The following is a 25,218-nucleotide window of genomic DNA, read 5'->3' as shown; positions in this document are numbered from 1 at the left end:
AGAGCTCCTGCAGGGTGAAGACAGTTGCCAGTGAGTAGCTGTTATCTAGGGGTTTATACGAATCTACAGGGTTAAGGAAGTTAGTCTCTGACCCAATCCTGGCTAAGGCACTTGTATCCACGAGCTCTTTTTTTTTTTTTTTTTTTTAAAGAGAGAGTGAGAGAGGAGAGAGAGAGAGAGAGAGAATTTTTAATATTTATTTTTTAGTTCTCGGCGGACACAACATCTTTGTTGGTATGTGGTGCTGAGGATCGAACCCGGGCTGCACGCATGCCAGGCATGGCGCGCTACCGCTTGAGCCACATCCCCAGCCCCATCCACGAGCTCTTCAGGTGCCCTTTTGTCCAGTCAGGTTACCATGCCTTTTTTGGAGGAGGTTTGGGCATTAGTCAACAGATATCAGGGGTTTTTTTGCTTATACAGGAATCATCCTGAGCTTGAGACCTGGCTTGTGTTTATGGTCTCTTAGCACTGTTACACAGAAAACAGTGCCACCCATACAGAAGGCACGTTTTCTCCCCTCAGTTTACTGACCCATATGCTAATCATTACTGAAAACACACTCATAGATACACCCAGAAGTGAGATTTACTAATTTCATGAACATCCATGCATAAATGTATTATGAACTTGGCGGGGCTCAAGTTTCCTATCTGCCTATCCCAGCTCTTTTTCCTACCCCATAATTCTATTATATGAGGCATTTTTGCATATGGCTTCTTGGACTCAGCATTATGTTTTTGAGGTTTACTCATATTATATATATCAATAGCTATTTTCTTCTTTTTGGTACTGGGGATTGAACTTGGTCACTCAACCACTGAGCCACATCCCCAGACCTATTTTGTATTTTATTTAGAGACAGGGTCTCACTGAGTTGCTTAGCACCTTGCTTTTGCTGAGGCTGGCTTTAAACTCGAAATCCTCCTGCCTCAACCTCCAGAGCCGCTGGGATTATAGGCATGTGCCTCCACTCCCGGCTGCTATTTTCTTTTTAATTGCTGAGTACTCTTCCATTTTATGAGTGTATCACAATTTGTTTATGCATTTATCTTTTGAAAGATATTTGTGTCATTTCCATTTTGAGTCTATTATGAATACAGCTGCTATGAATGTTTACATACAAGTCTTTGTGTGGACATGTCTTCATTTCCTTGGTGAAAAATTCAGGGGTATACTTGCTGGGTGACATTAACTATAGGAAACTTCATCACATTTTTGCCAATATTTGACATTGTCAGTCTTTTACATTTTTTTTTGTATGTTTCTACCCAACGACTTTTTTCCTTTTTCAATAATTTATAAATTAAAGGAATTTAAAAGACCTAAATGATATCAGAAGGTTCATTCATTGTATGAATAGTTATCAGTCTAAGATGGGGAGTGTTAAGGGTATCCCTAGAGACTCTTTGAGAGACAATTGTAGGACACACAGGTTCAACTTTTTCTATGCCATTCACTCCTAGTCCTACATGGCTTCAGAATTTTAAGAGAAAGTATTATAAGAATCTATAGCAGAGGGATTCTATAGGCTGAAGGTGGGTATTACATGTGGTCTTTTTTGTTTGTTCTAAACCAGCACTACCCCATGAAACTTTATAGCCACTAGCAGCACTTGAAATACGGCTAATGTAACTAAAAACTGAATTATTTGTTAATTTTTTTTCCTTGTGGTACTGGAAACTAAACCCAGAGCCTCCCACATGCCTGTAAGTACTCTTTATCACTGAGCTACATCCCCAGTCCTAATTTTTTTTTTTTTTTTGGTGGTGCTGGGGATTAAACCCAGAGCCTTGTGCATGTGAGGCAAGCACTCTACCCACTGAGCTATGATCCCCTGCTCCCTCCCCCCATAATTTAAATTTATTTTCAGTCTTATATGTCTGGTGGTTCCTTTATCAGAAAGTGCAGTTCTAAAATGTTATTTATTTATTTTTTATTTTATTTATTTTTTCTTTCGATCCTTTTAGAGGAGATGTAAGTGAGATTGTCAGCTGAGCTGGCCCTGGGGCAAATTCATGTGGTTTGTCCTTCTCTTTCCTGTGGGGATATGTGTCTCTCAAGAGATGTCTCTTAACCAGTATCTTAAGCACCACAGAGGAAGGACTGGCAGATGCACCAAGGTTACAGTTGGGGTAGGGGCAGCTAATTGTGCTAACTTAGTGATTTCAAACTCAAAATAAGCCTTTAGTAATATAGTCAGGAACCACATTCTGTTTTTCTTTCTGTTGAATTTGTCCTCCTGAATTATTTGGTAAACAATAAAGCATTAAATATTAAATCATTCAATTTTTAAAATGGTCCTTTAGGTAAAGGGTGTATTATTTAAATGCTAAAGCAGTGTAATGTTGCCCAAAGGAATCCTGGCTAAATTCCCTCAATTTTTGTTTGATGAACAGAAGCAAATTGCCTTTCTGTATTTTCAAGGCTCTCAATAAATAATGATATAATTATTTTCACTAAAGTTTCTATTAAAGGCTTGTTGAAATTTTCATTCTTTTCTTTTCTTTTTTTTTTTTTTTTTTTGGTACTCAGGGTTGAACCCAGAGGCACTTTACCACTGAGTCACATCCCCATCCCTTTTTATTTTGAGACAGGTTTTCATTAAGTTGCTTAGGGCCTCGCTAAGTTGCTGAGTCTGGCCTTAAATTTGTGATCCTCTTGCTGAGTCCCAAATTGCTGGGATTATAAAAATGGGCCAATGTGCCTGGTGGAATTTTCATTCTTTAGAGAGCAAGTAGTTTATAATTTTTGATAATTCAGATTGTTATAATGAAAACATTTCTTCATTGTTTAGGCAGTTCAGTATTGCAGTAACTCAGATAACTAAACTTACATAAAACTGATTAACAATTTTGTACAGCTATAGTGGTTGTTTTTTATTACTGTTTCCTAGAGGCAGGGTCAATGTCAGAAAAATTGTGGAATTTTCCCTTGGCATTACTGTGGTAAGTAGGCAGCTACTATTTATAGGGATTTACACTTTGTTGAAAAAAATGAGATATCCTGCTTGGCTTTCCATAAAAACACAGATGCTTCTAGATTCCAGTAGGGAGGCCTTTTGCTCGCAGCATCTGTTTTAGTAGGTTAGCCAGATGACTTCTATAGATTTTTATTCTCTCTTTGTTAAAGGACACTGACAAGCAAACAAGTTTACAAATGAAAATGTTAACTTGGCATTTTGTAAATTTTTTTTTATTACTTTGGAATATCTGGTTGGTTTTTTGTTTGCTTGTTTTGCAATACTGGGGATTAAACCCAGGGGCCCTCTACTGCTGAGCTACATCCTTAGCCACCCCCCTTTATTGAGACATGGTCTCACTCAGTTGCTGAAGCTGCCCTTGAACTTGGGATCCTCTTGTATCTGCCTCCTGAGTAGCTGGGATTACCAGTGTGTGCCACTGCACACAGTTGGCAAAATCAGTTCTATGTAACTTTGAACAATTGTATTACTTCCTAAATAACCATGAAATGATCAGTACTTTGCATTCATGTTCCTTGGATTGTTTATTCTTCAGTTGAGACAGATAGGTATTGATCAATAAATTTATATATTTAATGGGTGTTTAATGAATACTGACTGTCAGACCAGGTATTAGTCCCGGGAACTATAGATATGAGCAAAATATAGTCTCAGTCTTTCAGAAACTTATTTTCTTATATGCAGTGCAAACATGTAGGCAGATAGCAAAAATATAGTCAGGTGCTTCCATCTGAAGTTTATTTTATCTCTTTAGTTGGTAGGGCAGGTGTTTAGGAAGCCCTCTTAGAAAATGTAATGTTTAAGCTGAAAATGGCAGGATGAGTAGGAATTGCCCAGGCAAGGGGCAGAGGGTTGGTGAAGGAATACAAAAGGAAGAAACTCACAGGCTAAAGAGACCCTGGGAGGGTGTTAGATACCTGGTCAAGGTGTGACCTTGGCAAAATGCTCTCTCATTCAGCAAGCAGACTTGTGATCTTGGCTGTTCATTTCATATGCTAAATTAGTGACTTCCAAACATTTGATCATGAATCCCAAAATTAAAAAATGTCTTATGTACCCCCAGTATATATCCATACTTAACATATAAAAAAGATGTGCTAAAACTAAATGTACATTAATCTCATGATTTTTATTTTATTAATAATACGTACAGCAATGTGATACGTCATTCTTTAAGATGTTGCTGTATGTATTCAGAGGGCTATTTCTAAATTCAGTTTATCTTTTTTTAACAAGTGATAACTTTTTAAAAAATATATTTATTTACTTATTTTTATGTGGTGCTGAGGACTAAACCCAGTACCTCACGCATGCAAAGCAAGAGCTCTACCACTGAGTTACAACCCCAGCCCTAAATTTAGTTTATCTTGATACTTGATTTTAATTGCATGTCAATGTCTGGATCAAAATGAGGGAATTTGGCTGCACTTTTGAAATCATTTTTTTTTTCTTGAACTTAATAGACCGAACTCTAGGTAGGGCAGAGTGGTTGGAGGGGAAGGGAGAGGGGCTTGGGATTATTAATGATGGTGGAATGTGATGATCATTATTATCCAAACAAAGTACAGGTATGAAGACATGAATTGGTGTGAATATACTGTGTATACAACCAGAGATATGAAAAATTGTGCTCTATATATGTAATAAGAAATATAATGTGTTCCGCTGTCATATATAAATGAGAAAATTGATATAAAATAAATATAAATAAAGTACTAGTATTTTCTTCTTATATCCCAAAGGATTGTCTTGTGAATGTGTCCCACTTTAGTCCAAAACAACTGGAATGATGATTTTGAAATTTTTAGTTAAAAGCATAGCAAAAAATGATTCATCTTATTCTATAAATTTGTGTTTGGGAGACAAATTTAAGAATAATCTGCTTTGGTTTGAGATTTGGGGGATGAACACTTATAAAAGGAATGTGTCCTAGCGTCATGCTCCCCGGAAACTTAGAGAACAATGGGGGGGTTATTGGTTAAAAACATCATTTGAACATTTTGCTAGTAACTGCTAACCAAAAGGGCCACTAATTGTTTTTCTTTTAAAGTATTCCTTGTAATTATTTTTGTTGAAAGAGGTTTAAAAGATAGGTTTTCTTAATCTGTAGGAGACATGATTCATAGCCACTTAGGATCTCTTATAACAAGATGCTTTTTATAATTTGTGGAATTAACTTCACAACACTTTCATCAGCCAAGATTCTTTTCTAGCCAGGCACAGTGGTGCATGCGTATAATCCCAGTGGCTTGAGAGGCTGATGTAGGAGGATCGAGAGTTCAAAGCCAGCCTCAGTAATTTATTGAGGTCCTGAGCAACTTAGCGAGACCCTTTCTCAAAATGAAAAATAATAATGGAGATATAGCTCAGTGGTAAAGTGCCCCTGGGTTCAATTCTTAATACCAAAAAAGGAAAAAAAAAAGCATTCTTTTCTGTGAATGAAATGATGCAATGGAAAGCCCCTTATTGTATTGGAGTCCAATAAGCTGAGCAAAAAAATTACTTATTGTCTTATAACCTGTTTAGGACTGGTTTCAAGGACTTAAACTTTGTCCAGTCTGAGTTTCCATAAAGCTATTTGTCTATGTTTCTGCTGACTGCTTTCTTTGTGACCATTTTACTGTCTTTTTTGAGTAGAAAATCTTCCTCCGTATGGTAATGCAGCAAAAAGAATGCTTTTCTTTTAGTGCCTGTACATATAAAATCCTGTGGGTGAGTTAAAGTGTATATGTGTGCGTTCTGTGATTGGCAGTCCCATAAACCCACATGAAATGAGGGAGGATTTGTTTCCCAAAGGAAGGGTTTGCGTCTACCACAGAAGGGATTCTAGGAGTGAAAAACAGTAGAGGTTTTTTACAAGTGATGAAGAATACAGTTCAGGAAGACATAAGATAATCTTTAAGGAAATAAATCCTAACTTCATTTTATCTTCTTAACCACTGATTTTTAGAGTATGCAAGCTGCAAGATGTCCTACAGATGAATTGTCATTAACCAACTGTGCAGTTGTGAATGAGAAGGATTTCCAGTCTGGCCAGTGAGTATCTGTTTTCTTTTAACCTGCAAGTTATATTTAAGAAACTCCAAAGAGTAATTTTTAGGAAACTTCAGAATTATTTTTGTATTGTTCTTACTGAATTGGAAAATGAAGGAAATGAGAGTTAGGCATTTTAATTATTACTGTATCAAACTTTTAAAAGACATATATAGCTTTTATATATCACTCTTAATTTTTTATTAATTTTCTTCACAGAGCTAAACATACTGGTTATCTGATTCATTGCTAGCATAGTTATTAGGTGTTTGACTCTGGAGTCAGATTGTTTGAGTTGGGGTCCAGGCTCACCATCTCTGTGTCTCTGTGTCCTGATCTATAAAATGGGCATGATGCTAATATCTTCCTCAGGGTAGTTGTGAAGATTAAGTTACACAGATAAAACACTTAGAATAGTCCCTAGCATGTAAATAAGTAAGCTCTCAATAAAATTTAGCTATTTAGAACATTATTACTATGATAATCTGACATACTAAAGTTGGTAGATGCATGAGAAATGTGGAATCTTTGAAAGCATTTTCATCATAATTTGTTTCAATTGATTCACATCACCCACTAATCTTCCAAGGACCCTGCTTCCAAGTTCTGTGCCATACACATGCTTCTGAGATTGATAGAGATTAGGAGTTGAAGGGGCTGTACCAAAAGTCAGTCTAGGGACATAAAGAACAAAGGAGCAGGATTTTAATTGAGCTTTAGAGTTAAGAGGCATTGATTATATACTTGATTATATTAACATTATTTCCAGTGCTAAACATTCTTTGATGCTAAATTGAACACAGGACTTTCAACAAATAAACTGAAGTATAGGTAATCAATGTGAGAATTTGTTTATGAAATGTTTTCATATATGTTGAACTTTGGGTTACTTAAAATATAGTAATTATAAGGAACTTGTGGACTAGTGGCAAAGCAATATGTATAGAAATGCTAACCTTTAGCATTAAAATTATAGTATCATAAAAGATTATCTAATATTATTGCCATTATTTAATTTTTTTGATACTCAGGATTGAACATAGAGGGACTTTACCACCAACCTACATCCCCAGTCCTTTTTCCTTTTTTCACTAAGTTGCTGAGGCTGGACTTGATTCTCATGCTTCAGCCTTCCAAGTTGCTGGGATTACAGGGTGTGTGCCGTGTGCCTGGCTGTAAAATATAATTTTAAAAATGATAATTGAGCTAGCAGTGTACCACAGTAGTAAAGTACTTGCCCAGCATCCATGAGGCCCTGGGTTCGATTCCCAGCACCACAAAGGAAAAGAAAATATGGTGCTGTTGGATAACAGAATTTAGAACTTCTATTTTATAAACAGTCCTTGTTAGTCTCTTAATGTAGAAGATTATTACAAAATAAATATATGTATTTATGAGTAGCATTTGAGCAGAGTATTAGCACAAAATTCTTTGAAATTGTAAATATTAATATGTACATGAAAGCTGATGTCATTGGGGAAATTTTTTCATACTTTTCATCTTTTTATTTTATAGTGTTATTGTTTTAGCTTTTGAGAGTCTGTTAAATTTTTTTAATGAATATTTCTAAAAACTAACTTTGTTTTTTACTGCTATGTTCTAGCTCTTTTATCTCTTGTTCTCCTGCCTTTATTTTGTTAGGATGTGTGAAATAATTCTCAGGAGAGGAAATCTATTTTTTACTTAATATCAAGGACTCTAAATCACTGTTTTCTGATTTATATAAAGTGGAAAGTGATGAAGTTGATTTTTTTTGGATTAGATGTACTCTATTGAACTTGGCTGGATTTTATTTGATATGTCCATGGCCCAAGGTGGTCTTTATTATGTGTGTGTGTCTGTCTGTCTGTCTGTGTGTATAAACATGTATGTATGTACTGGAGATTGAACCCTAGGGTACTTTACTGCTGAAATATTCCCCGGACTTTTTATTTTGAAACACAGTCTTGCTAAATTGCTGAGGGTTTCGCTAAATTGCTGAGGGTTTCGCTAAATTGCTGAGCCTGGCATCAAACTTGCGATTTTCCTGCCTTAGCTTCCCCAGCTGTTGGGATTACAGGTGTGCTCCACCATGCCTGGCGGCCCAGAGTGCTCTTTATGTCCGGAAAACATTTTAAATTGCTGATAGTTTTTGGAAACTAAATCTGTGATTCTGTTCCTTCAGGATTGTCATATGGCGCAATGCTTCTATTTGGTACTCATTAGACATCAGTTTGGGAAAAAATATATTTAGAAATTATGTTTTCTTTTTCTTTGATATGAAGTACTGACTATGTTTTTGGTTTTCTTTTAGGCATGTGATTGTGAGGACCTCTCCCAGTCACAGGTACACATTTACACTGAGGACCCATCCATCAGTGGTGCCAGGGAGCATTGCATTCAGCCTACCTCAGGTAATTCAGATGTTCATTTATTCTTTCCTATTCTTGAAAGTCATACAAGAGTCCATTCATTTTAAGCAAGCATCACTCTCTAAATTATTTATTCATATTTAAGAAAAATACATAGGTATTATATAAGTAATTTAAAGATATATTCTTATCATTTTTTTTACTATGGCTACATTTTATTGCCTTGATTTTGTTCTAATTTTTAAAAATTCAGCAGTAATACCAGTCAGCCATCAGATACAGTGTCAAATGATTTTAATGCTAACTCTCAGGGTAACAGAAATGATATAAAAATAATCTTATTTGTAAAATTGACATCTAATAGTAGAAATTTTATAATATAATGGTGTCAGACTAAAGAACATGAAAAAAGTAGTTACCTCAAACTATAATTTAACTTGCTAGGCTCCCCCAACAACTGGAAGGGTTGTGATTCCAGTTATGACTGGGGGTGGGTTCTGTGGAGTCTATTTGGGTCCCAGTGCTCATAGTACATGACAATGGAGCACCACAGGTACAAGCATGCATCATTTCCCATTCGTCATTTTACCCAGGCTAGTCACCCCACATTCCTAAGCAATGTGAATGCTATCTTACCTCTTTCTAGTGTGTTAGTAAACATTGATTTATTTCTTTATAAGAAATTAAGCATTATTTATTTATTTAAGGTTAGAGAAAGAGATCAAACACTTACTTGGGAACTATTAAAGATCTCCTGAAACACTCAAAAATTTTGGGAAATCTTTACTTACTGTTCTCCTTTTTTCTGTTTGGATGCCTCTCCATTATTAGGACTACTTTTCACATTTGTTTCTGCAGATTAACAATTTGGGATATCCCATGGTTTGCCAGCTTTTAGAGAACTTTTTGGGATTCCAGTAGTCAGAAGTAGCTTGAGGTAGCCATTTCTCTTTGTCTCTGCTTTGTAAAAATTTTCCCCCAAGATTTACTCTAGATCAGGCACTATTCAAGTACTTTTGAATGTGTTAACTCATTTAATTCTTGGAACAACCCCATACAAGAGTTACTATCAGTATCATCCCTTAATGCTGTTTTGGGGATTAAAGTACAGAACCTAAATGCGACTCTAACCAGCATGCTCCTGTATTTCACGTTGGCTAGATGTGAGTTGGGATTTTATAGAAGAGTTTTTTTTTTTTTTTAGGGGAGATGAAGAGCAGAGAAGGGGAATGTGACCTATGGTGAGAAAGCTGGAAGGAGAGTGCTTGTTGTTACATGATGCACCATCTTCTAAGCTTCACACTGTAAAATCCAGTGTTCAGATGAATATGCAAACTATGGATTTCCAGCCCAAAACTATTTTTCTCATTGTTCTTTGGCATATTATCAGTAATTACTAATTTTGAATTTATAACAAGCCAGCCCCAAATTCCTGCCTGCATATAATCTGTCTTCCCTTTATACAGTTTTGCTACTTTAGACAGGATCAGGGAGAGGTTGAAGTATGACTGTAAATACCTGAAAATTCTTTATCCAATACACAAAGAATAGTCATGACTATGTAATGATTTGAGTCCCTTCTTGGGTTTCCATATAGATTATCTGACCAGTTGTAATTTAGTTTTCATGCATTAAATTTCTTTTTATGATACTGTACAAATAGTAAAACTAACTGCAGCAGTATATTCAGAACACTGAAATATCTGATAGAGTAAAGACTTCAAGAGCATAGTATTGTATAGAGAAGCATCCTACTCAGTGGGCCAACTTCACTGTAAAAAGGCCAGCTTCATGTGTTTTATGCAAATGTTCAGAAGTTATCTCTAATCTGTGTATTAATTTCCCAGAGCTTTGTTACAAAGAACCACAAATTGTATTTCTTAAAACAACATTAAAAATATCAATAATAATAAAAAAAGAAAGTTCAGAAGACAAAAACTCTCGTAGTTTTTGAAGCTAAAAGTCTGAAATCAAGATGTCAACAGCACCATGCTCTCTTTGAAGGTTCTAAGGAAGAGTCTGTTCCATACTAACTTCCAGTGTTGCTGGCAATCCTTGATGCTCCTTGGCTTGTATACATCACTGAAGTCTCTGCTCTTTCATCACATGGCATTCTCTCTGTGTCTGTGTGTTTCTTCTTTTCTTAAAAGAACACCAGTTATATTGACTTAGGGCCCACTATAATTCAGTAGGATCTCATCTTAACATGATTACATCTGCAATGACCCTATTTCTAAATACAGTCATGTTTACAGGTACCAGGGACTAAGACTTCACCATATTGGAGAGGATGCAGAATTCAATACATGACAACATACAATATTTTTGTCTTAGAATGTGTTCTTCTTTTCCTTATTTCTTTAATTTTGATTGATTTTATTTCAAGTGCTTCTTTTTCTCATTTATTTTTTAGCGAAAATGGGCTGGACTTTCTATTGGGCAAGAAATAGAAGGTAAGTATATGTTTTTTTAGCCACTGAGATGGATGTTCTATATGGTTTTATCAGTTATCAAGATCTATATACTTTTCTATTGTTATTGGACCTTAAACATTCATTCTATTCAGAGTATGGGTTAAAACTCTTGAGAACTGGAAGGAAATAGTTATGGGACCTATGTCCTTACCTTCTTTTCTCAGTGAAGTGTGTCATTGAGAATGACAATGATGTGATCATCATAGTTCATTAAAAGAACGGCAAAGAAAGCAATTGGTGACTTCAGGGGGAAAAAAAAGATTAAGCTCCTTATGGAAAATAAGCCAAAGAGCTAATAAACAAAAACTGGCCTTGTCTTTCAGGAGTATGAATATGTAGTTAAATGATTTTGTGTCAACTTCATGGATACAGTGGGGGAAGGAAAGGAAATGCAAGTATAATTAAGACAGTTTTTTTCTACTTGCTTTTCAAGTTAAAAAAATCACATTAATAGAAAGGTTGCAAACATGATGCAGAAAATTCCTATCATACTACCTCTATTAAGATTCACCAGTTGGGGCTGGGGTTATGGCTCAGCGGTAAGCGTTCGCCTTGCACATGCAAGGCCCTGAGTTTGATCCTCAGCACCACATATAAATAAATAAAATAAAGTTTAAAAAATATTCCTTCTTCTTAAAAAAAAAGATTCATCAGTTGTCATTTTTTATTATTGATTTTCCTTCTTCCTCCTTTTTTACATGTATGAGCACACATAGGCACACACACATTCCTTTTCTAAACCATTTGAGTTTTAGTTGCAGAAATCTTTCCTTTTTATCTTTAATACTTTAGTGTGTATTTCCTATGAATAAAAATGTTATGTTCTTATGGTAATCAAATTTAGTTAATTAAATATTTATACAATTAAATTCAATTGAGACATTTTATTTAATCTTGCAGATTGTCCAATTCTGCTAATTGTTCTGGCTATCTCCAGTATGGCATCCTTTCCCTTCAGTTTAGATCTGATTCAGGATTATACATTGCACTTAATTATTATTGGGGGATAGTTCTTTAGGTTTTTTTTTTTCCTCCGCTTTCATGTTGGTAACATTTTTGGAAAATACATTTATAGACTATTCTCCAACTTAAGTTAGTATGATTTTTCTAATGATTAATAGAGGTTATTCATCCCTATTCAGAATACCACAGAAGTGATTGTTATGTCTTTTGCAGGTTATCCCATCCTAAGGTATCCTACATTTTTTTTTTTATTAAATTTGTTATATGGTCAAGATGTTTGATTTCTCCACTGTATAGTTATTTTTCCCCTTGCAACTAAAAAGCTATTTCTGGAGAAACTGTTTAAGACCATATTCTTAATCCAGATCAAACTTTCTGTCTTAGCATTCATTGATGCATTTTTGCAACCCCATTTTTTTTAATGATTTATTTTTTATATTTATTTTTTAGTTATAGGTGGACACAATATCTTTATTTTATATTTATGTGGTGCTGAGGATCGAACCCAGTGCCCCACACATACTAGGCGAGTGCTTTACCACTGAGCCACAGCCCCAGCCCTGCAACCCCATTTTTAATATGAATACAAAATTCTTTTGCAGCTGCAGGTGTCTTCCACATTTATCAGCCTGTGTACTATGAAAAAAAGCCCTTTTTTCCCATTTATGTACTTATTTATCTACCTATCTATTATCAGTAAGGATTCATAGATTCCTGTTTTATTCATGAGTTTGTAATTTGTCACTGTACATATTCAATTTGGTATTCAAATTTTTCCATACTTGGTCAGTACAAGATCCTACAAGCTGGCTCCTTTGTCTTTTTTTTTTTTTTTTTTTTTTAGAGAGAGAGAGAGAGAATTTTTAATATTTATTTTTTAGTTTTCAGCGGACACAACATCTTTGTTTGTATGTGGTGCTGAGGATCAAACCCGGGCCGCACGCACGCCAGGCGAGTGTGCTACCGCTTGAGCCACATCCCCAGCCCTCCTTTGTCTTTTTTTTTAGTTGGACACTACCTTTATTTTTATTTATTTATTTATTTTTTTTATGTGGTGCCAGGGATCGAACCCAGTGCCTCATGCATGCTAAGCAAGCGCTGTATACAACCTGGGCCCTGGCTCCTTTGGCTTATTGGCTTGCTACCCTCATGTTCTTTTTGTTGTTGTTGTTGTTTTGAACACTTTCTTTCTGTCACAAGATGTTCCTAGCTCATCACATACCTTTCCTGCCCCAGGCTTTAAGTTAGCCATTTCCCCAAAGAAGTCTAGTTTCTTTTAATAGGAGTTGGCATTTAGAAACCAAGTTCTAGCTGTTAGGCCACAACTAGGGAATCATTATTTCTAGGCTCTTTCGGTAATAAACAAAGAGTTCCTATTCCAGAAATGACAGTTAACTGCAATTATATAATGCTGACTCAGATCTAAACTGAAGGGAAAAGATGCTGTAGAGGAGATAGCTGGAACAATTAGCAGAATTGGAATATCATCTACATGTTAGATAAAGGATACAGGTACATACACAAATATTGTCATGAATTTATACTGATACCTCCAGTTTTAGTCCAGCCCCATAGAGTTCTTCTTTGCTTTCCCCATTCTACATCGGTATCTTCCTTTTTGCCCTGGAGAATCCTGAATCTCAACAAATTAATATTTTTGCCTCTATCTTACAATACATTAAATAGTTTTGGAATTGCCATGACTATAAAAATAAATCTACTAAAAACTTCCAGATTGGTTTGTAGTTCCCTTTTTTTACCCTGGATATACAGCTAGGGTACTGTGTTTAAAAGTTACTTGTATTAGTTATCCTTTCACCCTTGCTTTGGAGTGGTTGTCATGTTCATTTAATATTTAGCTGGGTTTAGTTGTTTGGCTATTTTGCATTCAGTTTTAGGTCCCCCATCCTTATCTTTTCTGATTTAATATAAAACATTAACATGCAAACATCTAAACTGTTCAGAGGCACCTATATAGTCAGCCTTCTGTATCTGTGGATTCAACCAATTGCAGATTGGAATATTTCAGAAAACACAAAATTTTTTCTGAACATTGTACAGACTCTGCTCTTATCATTCTCTGAAAAATATAGTGCAACAATTACACATTTGTATTGTATTAGGTACTATAAGTAATCTAAAGATGATTTAAAGTGTATAGGAGGGTATGGGTAGGTCATATACAAATTCTATGCTATTTCACAGAAGGGAAGATCTCTTTGAGTTATATGAATAGAGGCCTTCCTGGATTTTGGTATCTGCTGAGGTGGGGAGCCCTGGAACCAGTGCCTCATGGATACCAAGGGATAACAGTACTCAGAAGTGTCACTTCCTCCTCTTTCCCTTTATCTTTTTCTACCAACCTATTTTGGGTAAACTATTATTTTCTTTTTGATCCTTTGGGGGGCTATTTTTTTTAATAAGTTGCCATCTCTATGTTACTTTATATTTCCCTTCTTTCTTATTCAATGGTAATATACCAAAGATACTCTTTTCTAGGCATCTATTCATATAACTCAAAGAGATTGTCCTTATTCTTACAGTTATATAGCACACCATTATATACCTGTACCCTTGTTTATTCAACTGGTCTCTTATTTTGGATCATTTAGGCTACTTTGTAATTATAGAGCATAATGTACTTTATAACTTTTAAGCATATTTATTTTAGTATTGTTAGAAGTGTATCTTCAAGGTGAATTAATAGAAATGAGATTTTGGAGTAAAAATTTGGGGTCAAGGATTTTACAAGACCAAAATGGGATTGGGCTGGGAATGGGTTTAAGTTTTATCAAAGTCTTTTTTGTTATATTGAAATAATCATAATTTTTCTTCTTAGTTCTATTAGCATGGTAGATTTTATTAGTAAGTTTCCTATTACTGAATTATCCTTGCATTACTAGTTTGAACCTTACTTGCTCTTGACATATCATATCATTAATGTGGTGTTGGAGTCTGTCTGCTAATATTTTACTTAGGATCTTTGCAACAATATTTAAATGATTTTATTTTATGTACTATTTTAATCAAGTTTTGGTATTAATGATATCATACTTCATAAAAAGGATTTATAAGTCTTCCTTGATTTTCTGTATGATAAAACAATTCATATAACTTTGAGACTCTCTGGTCTCTAAAGATTTGGTACAATTATCTAGTGAAATCACCAAGGCACACTATGTGTGTCTTCACTTGTGCTGGTTCCTTGATATTAGTCTGTCTTATATGGAAATTGGTGTGTTTTAATTTTATATTGCTATTGGGGTGAGTTTGGACATACTCTGCTTTTCTAAGAGGTTATCTGTTTCATCCAGGTTTTCAGATTTATTTGCATGGAAGTACAGAAACTGATCTTTTATGATAAAATTTTTTTTGCTCTGTGTTATTTGCCATTTCTTTTGTTCCTTTTTTTATTAAATTAGCTAATGATTTTTTTTCAAAGAATTAGAATTTGATTTATTGATTTGGTCTTTTTTTCTCTTTTTCTACTTCATTAATATTTATATTTCAGTATTTCTCCTTTTTGTCTATTTTTGCTGTACATTGAGGTTCTTTGGCTCAAAATAAAGGAAATTTTATTTTGGCTTTTATTTAAAAGTCTTAAGATTCTGATCTTTTCTCTGATCATTACATTAAATGTAATAGATTCTGATAACAGTATTTTCATTATCTTTATTTTTCAGAAATTTTTAATTTTCTCTTTGTGCCTCCTTTCATCCAGGTGTTGTTTAGGAACTTTTAAAATTTTCTAGTTGGAAGATGCTTTCTTTCTTTCTTTCTTTTAGTTTCATTTTTTTAAAAAAAATTTATTTATTTTTAGTTATTGGTGGACACAATACCTTTATTTTATTTTTATGTGGTGCTGAGGATCAAACATAGTGCTTCACTCATGCTAGGCAAGCACTCTACCTCTGAGCCACAACCCCAGCCCATTTTAGTTTCATTTTTTTTTTTAGTTTCGTTTTTTAATGCCAGTGTATATTGCACTGTGATAAAAGTTGTTTGTTTTATGAAGCTAACTGAAATTTTGGAACCTAATGTGTGAGAAGCTTTTGTAAATGATTCATGTATACCGAAAACAAGGTCTGTTCTCTGTTATGCTATGTGCCCATAAGATCTTTACTGATTACATTGTAATATTAAGTAATTAATCTTCTTACTAAATATTGTCCGTTTGACCTGTTTAACATAGCAGTACATTAAAGTTGCCTATTAATAATGTCTTTCTGACCACTTTTCCTTGTATGTCCTGTAGTTTTTGCTTCATAGCTGGTTTCTATGTTATTTGATGCACAGGTAATTATATCTTTGTTGTGCATTGTGGCTTTTAGCATTATAAAGTGTCTTTTATTTAAAGTGTTTCAAATTATACTCTGATATCAGAATTACAGTCTCTGTTTTTTTGATTTTTATTTGTTCAACGTACTTTGCCCATTTCTTTATTTTTAGCCATTTGAATCACTTTTAGATACATCTGTTATATTGCACATAGAATTGGGTTTTATGAGCTAATTTGAAAATCTTTTTCTTTTAATGAAGTAGTTAAGTCACTCACAGTTATTGATTTGACTGATATGTTTGATCTCAATTCTATCATTTTGTTTTAATTATGTTTCTATATGTGGTGTGCCTGCTATTCTTTTTTTAAAAATATTTTTTAGTAGTTGATGGACCTTTATTTATTTGTATGTGGTGCTGAGAATTGAACCCAGTGCGTCACACATGCCAGACAAGCACGCTACCACTGAGCCACAACCCCAGCCCAATGCCTGCTAGTCTTAAAAAATGATTTAAGAATGTTTATATCTTTGCCAGTGATTACTTTGTATTTCTACCTCTCAGAAAGCCCTGTCTCCCCTTTTTTCCTTACTTATCTTTTATGTATATATTTTTAGTTGTAAGTGGACACAATACCTTTATTTTATTTATTTATCTTTATGTGGTGCTGAAGATCGAACCCAGTGCTTCAGGTGTACTAGGCAAGTGCTCTACCACTGAGCCACAACTCCACCCCTTACTTAATCTTCTTAAAAATGTACTGTGCTTTGTCAATTCTAAATGAAAACCTTTAACTCTCATCTGTTATCTGCATAACAGTCAGTAATCATATTGTACCTCTCCCTTCTTTTTCCCATTCTGTCAGAACATATGATATCTGCATGTCATTCTTCTCTACATGACCCCATACTTGTCTTAATTCTACAGTTAAGTCTCTCAAACAACCACAATCAGTTCTTTTGCCAGTTTCTCTTGGTTGAATGAAAGCTGCCCTCTAGTACATTCCTCTAAGGCATACATGCAAATACATTGTTCCTTGGGTTCTTATGTAGTCAACTAATTTTCTGTATCATTGAAATTTGAAGGACAAGCTGAATAAATATAAAATTTTTGACCTGTTTTCTTTCCTTGAATTTATAAAAAATGCTGCATCACAGTTGCCTTGTCTTTTATGTGCTTTTGGGAAGTCTGATGTTAGTTTAATTGTCTTACCTTTTGGAGGAATTTGATTTTCTGCTTGGAAACCCTGAAGATTTTTCAGTCTTTGAAGTTTAATGTCTTTATTAGACTATATCTTGAAATTGGTGATTCTGGGTTCATTTTCTCATGTAGATGTATATGATGAGTCCTTTCAATGTGTCAATTTAAATTCTTATTTTCATACCTTTTTCTTATTTTATGGTTTAAGATATTAGTTCTGGTCTAATTGTTTTGCTTTTCTCTTCAGGGGTCCTAATTATGCATGTATGTTGGACCTTCTTTGCCTATCTTCCATTTTTAACTGCTTTCTCAGTGATATTTAAGTTTTAAAAAATCTTTTCTAAGGGCTGGGCCTGTGGCTCAGTTGGTAGAGTACTTGCCTAGCACAGGAGGCACTGGGTTCAATCCTCAGCACCACATAAAAATAAAATAAAATAAAATAAAGCTATTGTGTTCGTCTACCACAAAAATATTTTCTAAAAAAATCTTTTTTAAAATGTTGGTTGTTTTCTTTCTTGCTTTCCTCTTATTAAATTCATTGAAATTTATTCTCCCTTGAATATCTAATAATTTATTCTTCACTCCTGAATTTTTTTTGTTTTCTTCAGTGTTTTTCTGAATTCAATAAATTCTCATTGCATTTGTTTTATTATTTCTGTTTTTAGTATTTCATCTTCTCATGATAGTTTTGTTATATCTAAGTGCTTGTTTGCAAATAGGTAATTTAGTTTAAATTATTACATTATAGATTTCTCTATTTCATGTTGATCTTTTATGGGAAGACATTTCATCAGCTGCAGTGCTGCAATATTTTGTTTTAAGTTATTTTTTAAAAAAATAACCTTGGATGAAACTGGTCTTTTTGTACTTTTCATGAATTTGTAGACAAGATCACTAGTTGAAGAGTATTACTTTCTGTCAGTATAGGAAAGTACAATTTCTTTCATGAATAATACTGATGAAGTAGATGGAGAGATAGAGAGTTTGGTTGACATAGCTTATTTCTCTTTTGTTTCTGTATGATTCTTAATTTTTTTCTAATGGACTTCTTTTCCTCATTTCCATATCTTTTAAAATTTTTTTTTTAGTTGTAGATGGACACAATATCTTTATTTTATTTATTTATTTTTATATGGTGCTGAGGATCAAACCCAGTGCCTCACACATGCAAGGCAAGTGTGCTACTACTGAGCTACAACCCCAGACCCCTCATTGCTATATTTTTAAGAGCACGATTGGTTCTCTGTTTGTTTGATTCTTAACAATGATTCTTTGATAATTCTAACTCTAGTCCTCTATACTTTCAAGTCATTTCCTAGCACCTGGAGCTGTAGACAGCCATGTCCCACATCAGTACTTAGCATTGAAGCATTTGGTGCTGGAATTTCTCTTTTTGGAGGTGGTTTTGTCTATATTTTGTTTATAACCAAGCTTCTCCTCCCCCACAATGGAAGTTCTGTGTATTTTTTGGAGCTTATTTTTCTATTTTCAAGTAAGTTAAATTTCATAGTATTCTTTGTCTTGTGGTAGTGCCAAAGTTATAGGTTATATGTGGTATTGTTTATCCTCCTTGTTACTCCTATGGAGTTTTAGGAGATAAATCCAAATTCATGGAAAACCATTATCCTCTAGACCTGATGCTTTTGAAGATATTCAAAAGTATTGTAGCTTTGAGCTGGTTAAAAGAAGACAAATGCCTAAGAAAAGTTGGTAAATCGAGAAGAGAATATCTTACTTCTCATTTAGGAACATGACATTTATTATTTTTTTCTGAGTTAGAGGGAGCTTAAACATTGAGGTAATCTTTAGTTGGCTCTTCATTTTCTTTGTGGAAGTAGGAAAAAGTATGAATTTTTAAAAATTTTTTTAGTTATTAATGGGCCTTTATTTTATCATTTATTTATATGCGGTACTGAGAATTGAACCCAGTGCCTCACACATGCCTGGCAAGCAAGCACTCTACCACTGAGCCACAACGCAGCCCAGTATGAAAATTTTTGATTAAAGGTAAAAATAAAGATTACCTTCGATATGGGTTGTGCCGCGTCCGGCCTCAGGAACCGAGTCCGGCGAGGGACGTCGAGGTTAAAAAAAAAAAAATACACAGGACATCAAGGTTCTTCATCCAGGAGGAGGCATGTGTGCGCTTTATTGCCACATTTGCTCCCCTTAAATATTTTGTAACAGCTGGGGAAATGACTCAAAAGCGAGGAGGGAAGGAAGAGTGGTAACTGCGTCCTTGGGTTACGCCACCGTCCCCTATCAGAAAGCTCGAACAGGTCAAGCTGTTCCTAGAGACACATATGTCTGAGGCAGATAAACAGGAAACCTCAGGCCTGCATCACGGCCTTGCGAGCTGGCCACCTGCATCACAGCCTTGTGTGCTGGCCACTTTGACATGCAGGACAAGGAACTGGGGTCTGGGCCCCGGGGGCCAGGGAAGGCCTGCTACCAGCAAGTCCCCCTCTTTTGTTTTTTGCATGTCAAAGGGAATCAAGTAGCCCCTGTCTTAGGTCGTCCACCGCCCCTGCACTGCTTACCCGTCTCTGGGGAGGCCCCATTCCCCTGGCTTAGGTTGCAATGCAGGCGTGGAAGTTGACCGTCACTGGGTACTATAAGATCAGCTCTTGTCCTATGTAAACGGACACTTTTTAGTTAGGGTGTCATGGCCAGCAGGACACAACTGCGGATCCCAGTCATCATCTTTGCCAGTGGGATAGCTATGACCAGGGAGCTTTCTGAACGTAAGGGTCTGGGATGACGGCACCAAGTCAGCAGGGTAATTAGGGACATGGGCAAAAGCAGGCACATAGGAGGGCTCGGGTATTGGCTCCTGTCCAGTTACATCTCATCTCCGGATGGGTCGAAAGTACACTTCATGGGTGGAGTCATCCATCTTCAGGCATTGGTAGTGAACCCGTATTGGCTTGGAGGTTAAAATGTTAATCTGGTCCTTAATGAATTGAGTTATCCTATTTGCAACACAAGGTCCCAAGGTTGCAATCAAAAGAAGACTCAGTAAGGGCCCCAGGAGGAGAAGAAGGTAGGGCATGAACCCATTCATCCCAGTCCAAAGAGGGTTCTCAAATAGTTCTTTTCTCCTTTTCTCTAGGTCTTCTTGAAGCTCCTTGATTTTAGTGCGAACTATGCCCGATTTATTGGTATAGAAGCAGCACCTTTCTCCCAAAGCTAAGCAAATCCCTCCCTGATTGGCGGTCAGCAGATCTAGGCCTCGCCTATTCTGAAGGACTACTTCTGCCAAAGAGTCAATTTGGTCTTGTAGGTCCCCAATAGTGCCAGATAGGGTCTGCACATCATCTATAAGCTGCTGAGATAGACGGCGAGAAGAATGTATCGCTGTACCCAGTCCAGCTGTGCCTGTGCCCACAGCAGCCGTTATCCCCAGTGTGGCGAGTAGTGGTAAAGCCTGTATAGCTCGCCTGTGCCTTTTTACTAGTGTGTCTAGGCTGGGGATGGGTAAGAGCTCATCCCCAGGGACAATAGTTATATCAGGGAGGAGCAAGGTGAGAACACAGACACCTGTCCAATTTGCAAGGAGTCGAGGGAAGGCAGAATTCCCACCACACATAAAAACAGTGCCATTAGGGGGACAGAGGGCTGGAGTGGGTGAGGAATAGTTCTTGGTTATTGAGATTGACCAGTTTCCAAAGGAAGTCACTCCAACATCAACATCATAGGTGTTGTTTTGCATCATACCCAGGAGACATTCTGTAAAAGTGCCCATAGGTTGGACCTTGAGAGGCAGCCTGGGCTGGCAGGTCCCATCATCAGATATGGTGGCATTGATAGGAACCGCCATGGGCATGAACACCCCTGTTGTGATGCAGAGCCAGCAGTCACTAGCAAGCGTGGGATCAGAGTTGTTAAGTAAGAAAAGGGTGGTTTTTAAGATATCCCACATATTGGCATCCAGATCTGGGAACTGAGACTTAGGCAGCACCAAGGGGTGGTATATGAGGTCAGGGACCTATGGTTTCAAGAGCTTGATAACTTGAAGATGTTTAACAGAATCAGTAGGGTTCCCCCCCCACCCCCCGTCAGAGATCCCTGTAGGGGCTGCAGTGGACTTACCGACTTGACCCTGGCACCCAGCCAACCAGAGTTTAGATTCAACTTGGCCAAAAAGAAACAGAGTGAAGTGAAAAGTCACTCCCACCCCCTCCCCCAACCGGGTCTTGGTCAATCCAGCCTCAAAATACTGTTGTCCCTTGTGTACACAAATCGAGGCTGTCTCATAGCAAGAGACATGAACTGCTGAAGTATAAGTGCAAGTTGTGGAGCAGTTACTGAGGGTTTTTTCAGGACCAGAGGGGTTAATCTTTGGTTTGTTCACGCATACCCACTTAGGGTGGTGAAATCCCCCAATTTGTTGATGAACTTCAGCCTGGAGGTAGGCTACCTTGGTTACGCAATCGGCAGTCTGAATCCAGCTACTGGGAGCCTGATTCCAAATCCCTCCCCTGCACTCGCAGGGGGTCCCAAAAAGATGTTGATAGATATTACCTGGTGGGGGATCTAGCCCTCCGCCTGCAGGCCTGTATGACAGGACCGTTATAAGGAAGATCCATCCCGCAAGACTCATTCTGTCACTCCTTTGGAGAAATGAAAATGGCCGAACCTGAAGTCCCAGGTCATCGCTCCTTCCTGAGTCTGCGTCCACCTGTCTCGTGCAGCATTCTGGGACCCAAATGAGTTTTTCCGTCTCTGGAGGGAAGACACATACAGCTCCTCTCACTCTAGCCAAGAGTGGAGCAGGGGGTTGCCACTTTCCTGTAGATAGATCCTTCCACCTTATCTGTGCCTTTTGCATGGTGGGAGAGGAGAAGTGACGCTGTGCCTTCGGCGTCAGTGAGCAAAAAATTTAAAGTGAACAGAGTTGTATTTAATAGTGCATGTGGTCCCTGACAACTCTGGTATATCTCCCCCTCTTTAGTTTTTTGCAAATAGGTTTTAAGATGTTGATGGGCCCGTTCTACAATGGTCTGTCCTTGGGGGTTATATGGGATTCCTGTCTTGTGTATAATATCCCACTGTGAGCAAAATTATTGGAAGGTTTTACTAGTATAAGCTGGGCCATTATCTGTTTTTATGCATCGAGGGGTTCCCATAAAGGAAAAGGTTTTTACATAGTGCTGTATCACATCCTTAGCCTTCTCTCCTGAATGTAAAGTAGCGGAGATAAAACCAGAGAACATGTCTATACTGTCATGCACAAAGGACAACTTTCCAAAACTGGGAATATGAGTTACATCAGTTTGCCAGATGTCATTTGGCTGAAGGCCCCTTGGGTTGACTCCCAGAGAAGGGGAATGGATAAAAGGTGCACAAGTAGGGCATAGGGAGACAATTTTTAAAGCTTGATCCCAGGAACATCCCGAGCGGAAGCGCAAAGTTTGTGCGTTTAGGTGAAATTTATTATGAAGCTGTAGGGCCTTATCACACTCAGTTATTGTATATACAAGGTTAGTGGCATGTGTGGCAGTGACTGCCATGGCGTTGCCTGCCGCCAGAGGGCCTGGAAGCCCGGAATGACTTCTAATGTGACCTATGAAGAGGGGGTCTGCCCTAGCCCATATAAGAAGCTGTACTGTCTGTAGTTGGTCCATGATAGTGGATTGTTTTCCAATATAAGGTGCCATCTCAATTGTGGAGGCGAGCCTGGCGATATAGAGACTGTCTGTGAAAACATTAAGGGGCACTGAATTGTAGGTCTGTAAGGCCAGTATCAAGGCTGCAACTTCCACCTTTTGGGCTGAGCAATCAGCCACCCTTTTGCAGATGACCTGGGTTCCATCTGAGACGACAGCAAATCCATTTTTGGCCCCGTCAGTGAAGACGGTTTGTGCGCCTGGAATAGGGTCCTGTTTTAGGATCTTTGGGAAAATTATTGGACATGTCTTTAGACTTTCAAGGAGCCTGCTTTTAGGGTAGTGATTGTCAACCTGTCCCATGAAACTACAGAAGAAGAGACACCAGAGATCATGTTCCTGTCTTAATTTAGAAAGAATGTCTTGATTATATGGTAATATGAGAACATCAAAGGGTTTCCCAAACAAGGCATCTCCTAGATATTTTGTTTTTTAAACTAATTGTATTACCAGATCATGGAAAGGTATCAAGACCCGAGAGGGGATGCAGGTAAGTGAACCCAATAAATAGGACCAGTCTGCCAAAAGACTCCAGTTGGGGTGAGTTTTGACGGCAGAACAATGAATAACAAGGACTGGGAGTAGTCCACCTGCATTACCTGCATCTCTTGTAAGGCTGTCTCTATCAATCTAAGTGCCTTCAAGGCTTCTGGAGTAGGTTTTCGCGGGGAGGTGGGTGAGGGGTCTCCTCTCAAAAGGTCATACAGGGGTTTAAGTTAGTAGTTCAATATACTTAATGTTTAATCAACAATGTGAATTTATTTACCAAAATTAATCTTTATCTTAAACAGTAAGAATTATTAGGCAATGAGGATCTTTCTTTAAGGAAATAAACTTACATTTTAATAGGTGTTTGTCATGTCAAAATATGGACAAAATTTTAGCTCACATTAGTATAGTTAAATTAGGAAAATAACCTGAAATACCCTTAAATTAATTATAGTTAGTTTAGTATATATAAATCTCTTTTTTAATTGTTCTGACTTTTTATATCATCTGTTTAGATAACAATATAAAATCTTTTTTACTTAGGAAAATGAATATAAAGACCTTGCTTTACCCAAAGATGATTTCTTTCTTCTTTTTAGGATCCATGTGTGCTTTTTCTTTGTTGAAGCATCTTTTTCTTTTTTTTTTTTTAATTTTTTTTTTTATACTTTGGAATAATTTCTGAAAACCTTAGAATCTATAAACAAATTATTATACTTTGATAAGAAATATCAATGAAAATATAGTTAAAACCCTTAGATATTTTGTAGAAATAATTATAATAATTTATCATCTTATGAGTTTAAACAGTAACCTTGAGAATTAGAAACTACTTGATTGTATTTTCACTTAAAAGCAAATTTATAGTAAGTACATTTATCTCAAATATCTGTAACTGAAAAGGCAGAGTATCTGATAAATGTAAATATAAAACATAAATTATGGGTTTCCTGTTGAAGAAAAACAATTAGGCAAATATATATTAACGAATCAATTAGGCATGTACTAATTAATTTATAGATTAACAAATATAGGTTATCTAAATATATAAAATATATATTAAGAATAAGAACATGACTTATAATTGTATTAACTTTATGTAACCACGTGGTCTTAAAATATTTGGATCCATTTTAATTTATTTTTAACTAGGAGTGCACTCTTCTATGTGACATCACTTGATGTAACTGAAATAAGATCCTTGAGTATACATTTTTATTTTTATAGTTAGCAATGAGAATAAGGATTTTTTGGTCATCACAGGAACTTTGCCGGCTTGTTCCTGTGGCGAGCAAATGCATCCTCATAACCTCCAAAATTAAAAGTAAAATATAAAGAAGCATATTTGATATCTCTCATCAATAGAACATTATTTAGTAACACAACTATAAAGAAAAAGTCAGGTTATTTAACTTAGAACTAGGTTAAATTTAGGACTGTAACATAGAACCTGTGGAATTAAATTTTGTCTGAAAAAGATATCTTTCGTTAGCATTTACAGGTAGGCATTTTTAGAAATACAGACTTTGAGCAGCTCCGGTAGAAATCTGAAACACAGTAGTACAGGTTAGTGGCTGGAAGGCGGGACTAGAAGTCCTGTCTGAGTGACTGTGGAAGAACCAATCGGAAGCCCGCAAAAGTGTGGGAGGTGGGACCAGGAAGCCGCTCTTCCTGCCAGGCACCCCACGGTTACCATGGTGATGCAAACAACATGGAGTCCGCTGCCCATTTTCGGGGCAAAAGTTCCCCAAGTTTTCCTAGCCGATTGCATTTCGTTT

General features: G+C 36.4%; 1 protein-coding gene across 1 annotated transcript in view; it reads left to right on the top strand.

The window, feature by feature from the left end:
- Nsf (N-ethylmaleimide sensitive factor, vesicle fusing ATPase) overlaps positions 1-25,218 on the top strand; it is a 155,368-nt gene that overhangs the window by 16,815 nt on the left and 113,335 nt on the right. The window contains exons 2-4 of the mRNA XM_026408235.2: positions 5,934-6,019; positions 8,310-8,409; positions 10,781-10,820. Coding sequence (XP_026264020.1) covers positions 5,934-6,019; positions 8,310-8,409; positions 10,781-10,820 — 226 coding nt within the window. The remainder of the gene's footprint in view (positions 1-5,933; positions 6,020-8,309; positions 8,410-10,780; positions 10,821-25,218) is intronic.

The sequence above is a fragment of the Urocitellus parryii genome, chromosome 7 (assembly GCF_045843805.1).
Source record: "Urocitellus parryii isolate mUroPar1 chromosome 7, mUroPar1.hap1, whole genome shotgun sequence".
In the NCBI taxonomy this organism is placed as follows: domain Eukaryota; kingdom Metazoa; phylum Chordata; class Mammalia; order Rodentia; family Sciuridae; genus Urocitellus; species Urocitellus parryii.
This window is presented reverse-complemented; position numbering and strand designations above follow the sequence as displayed.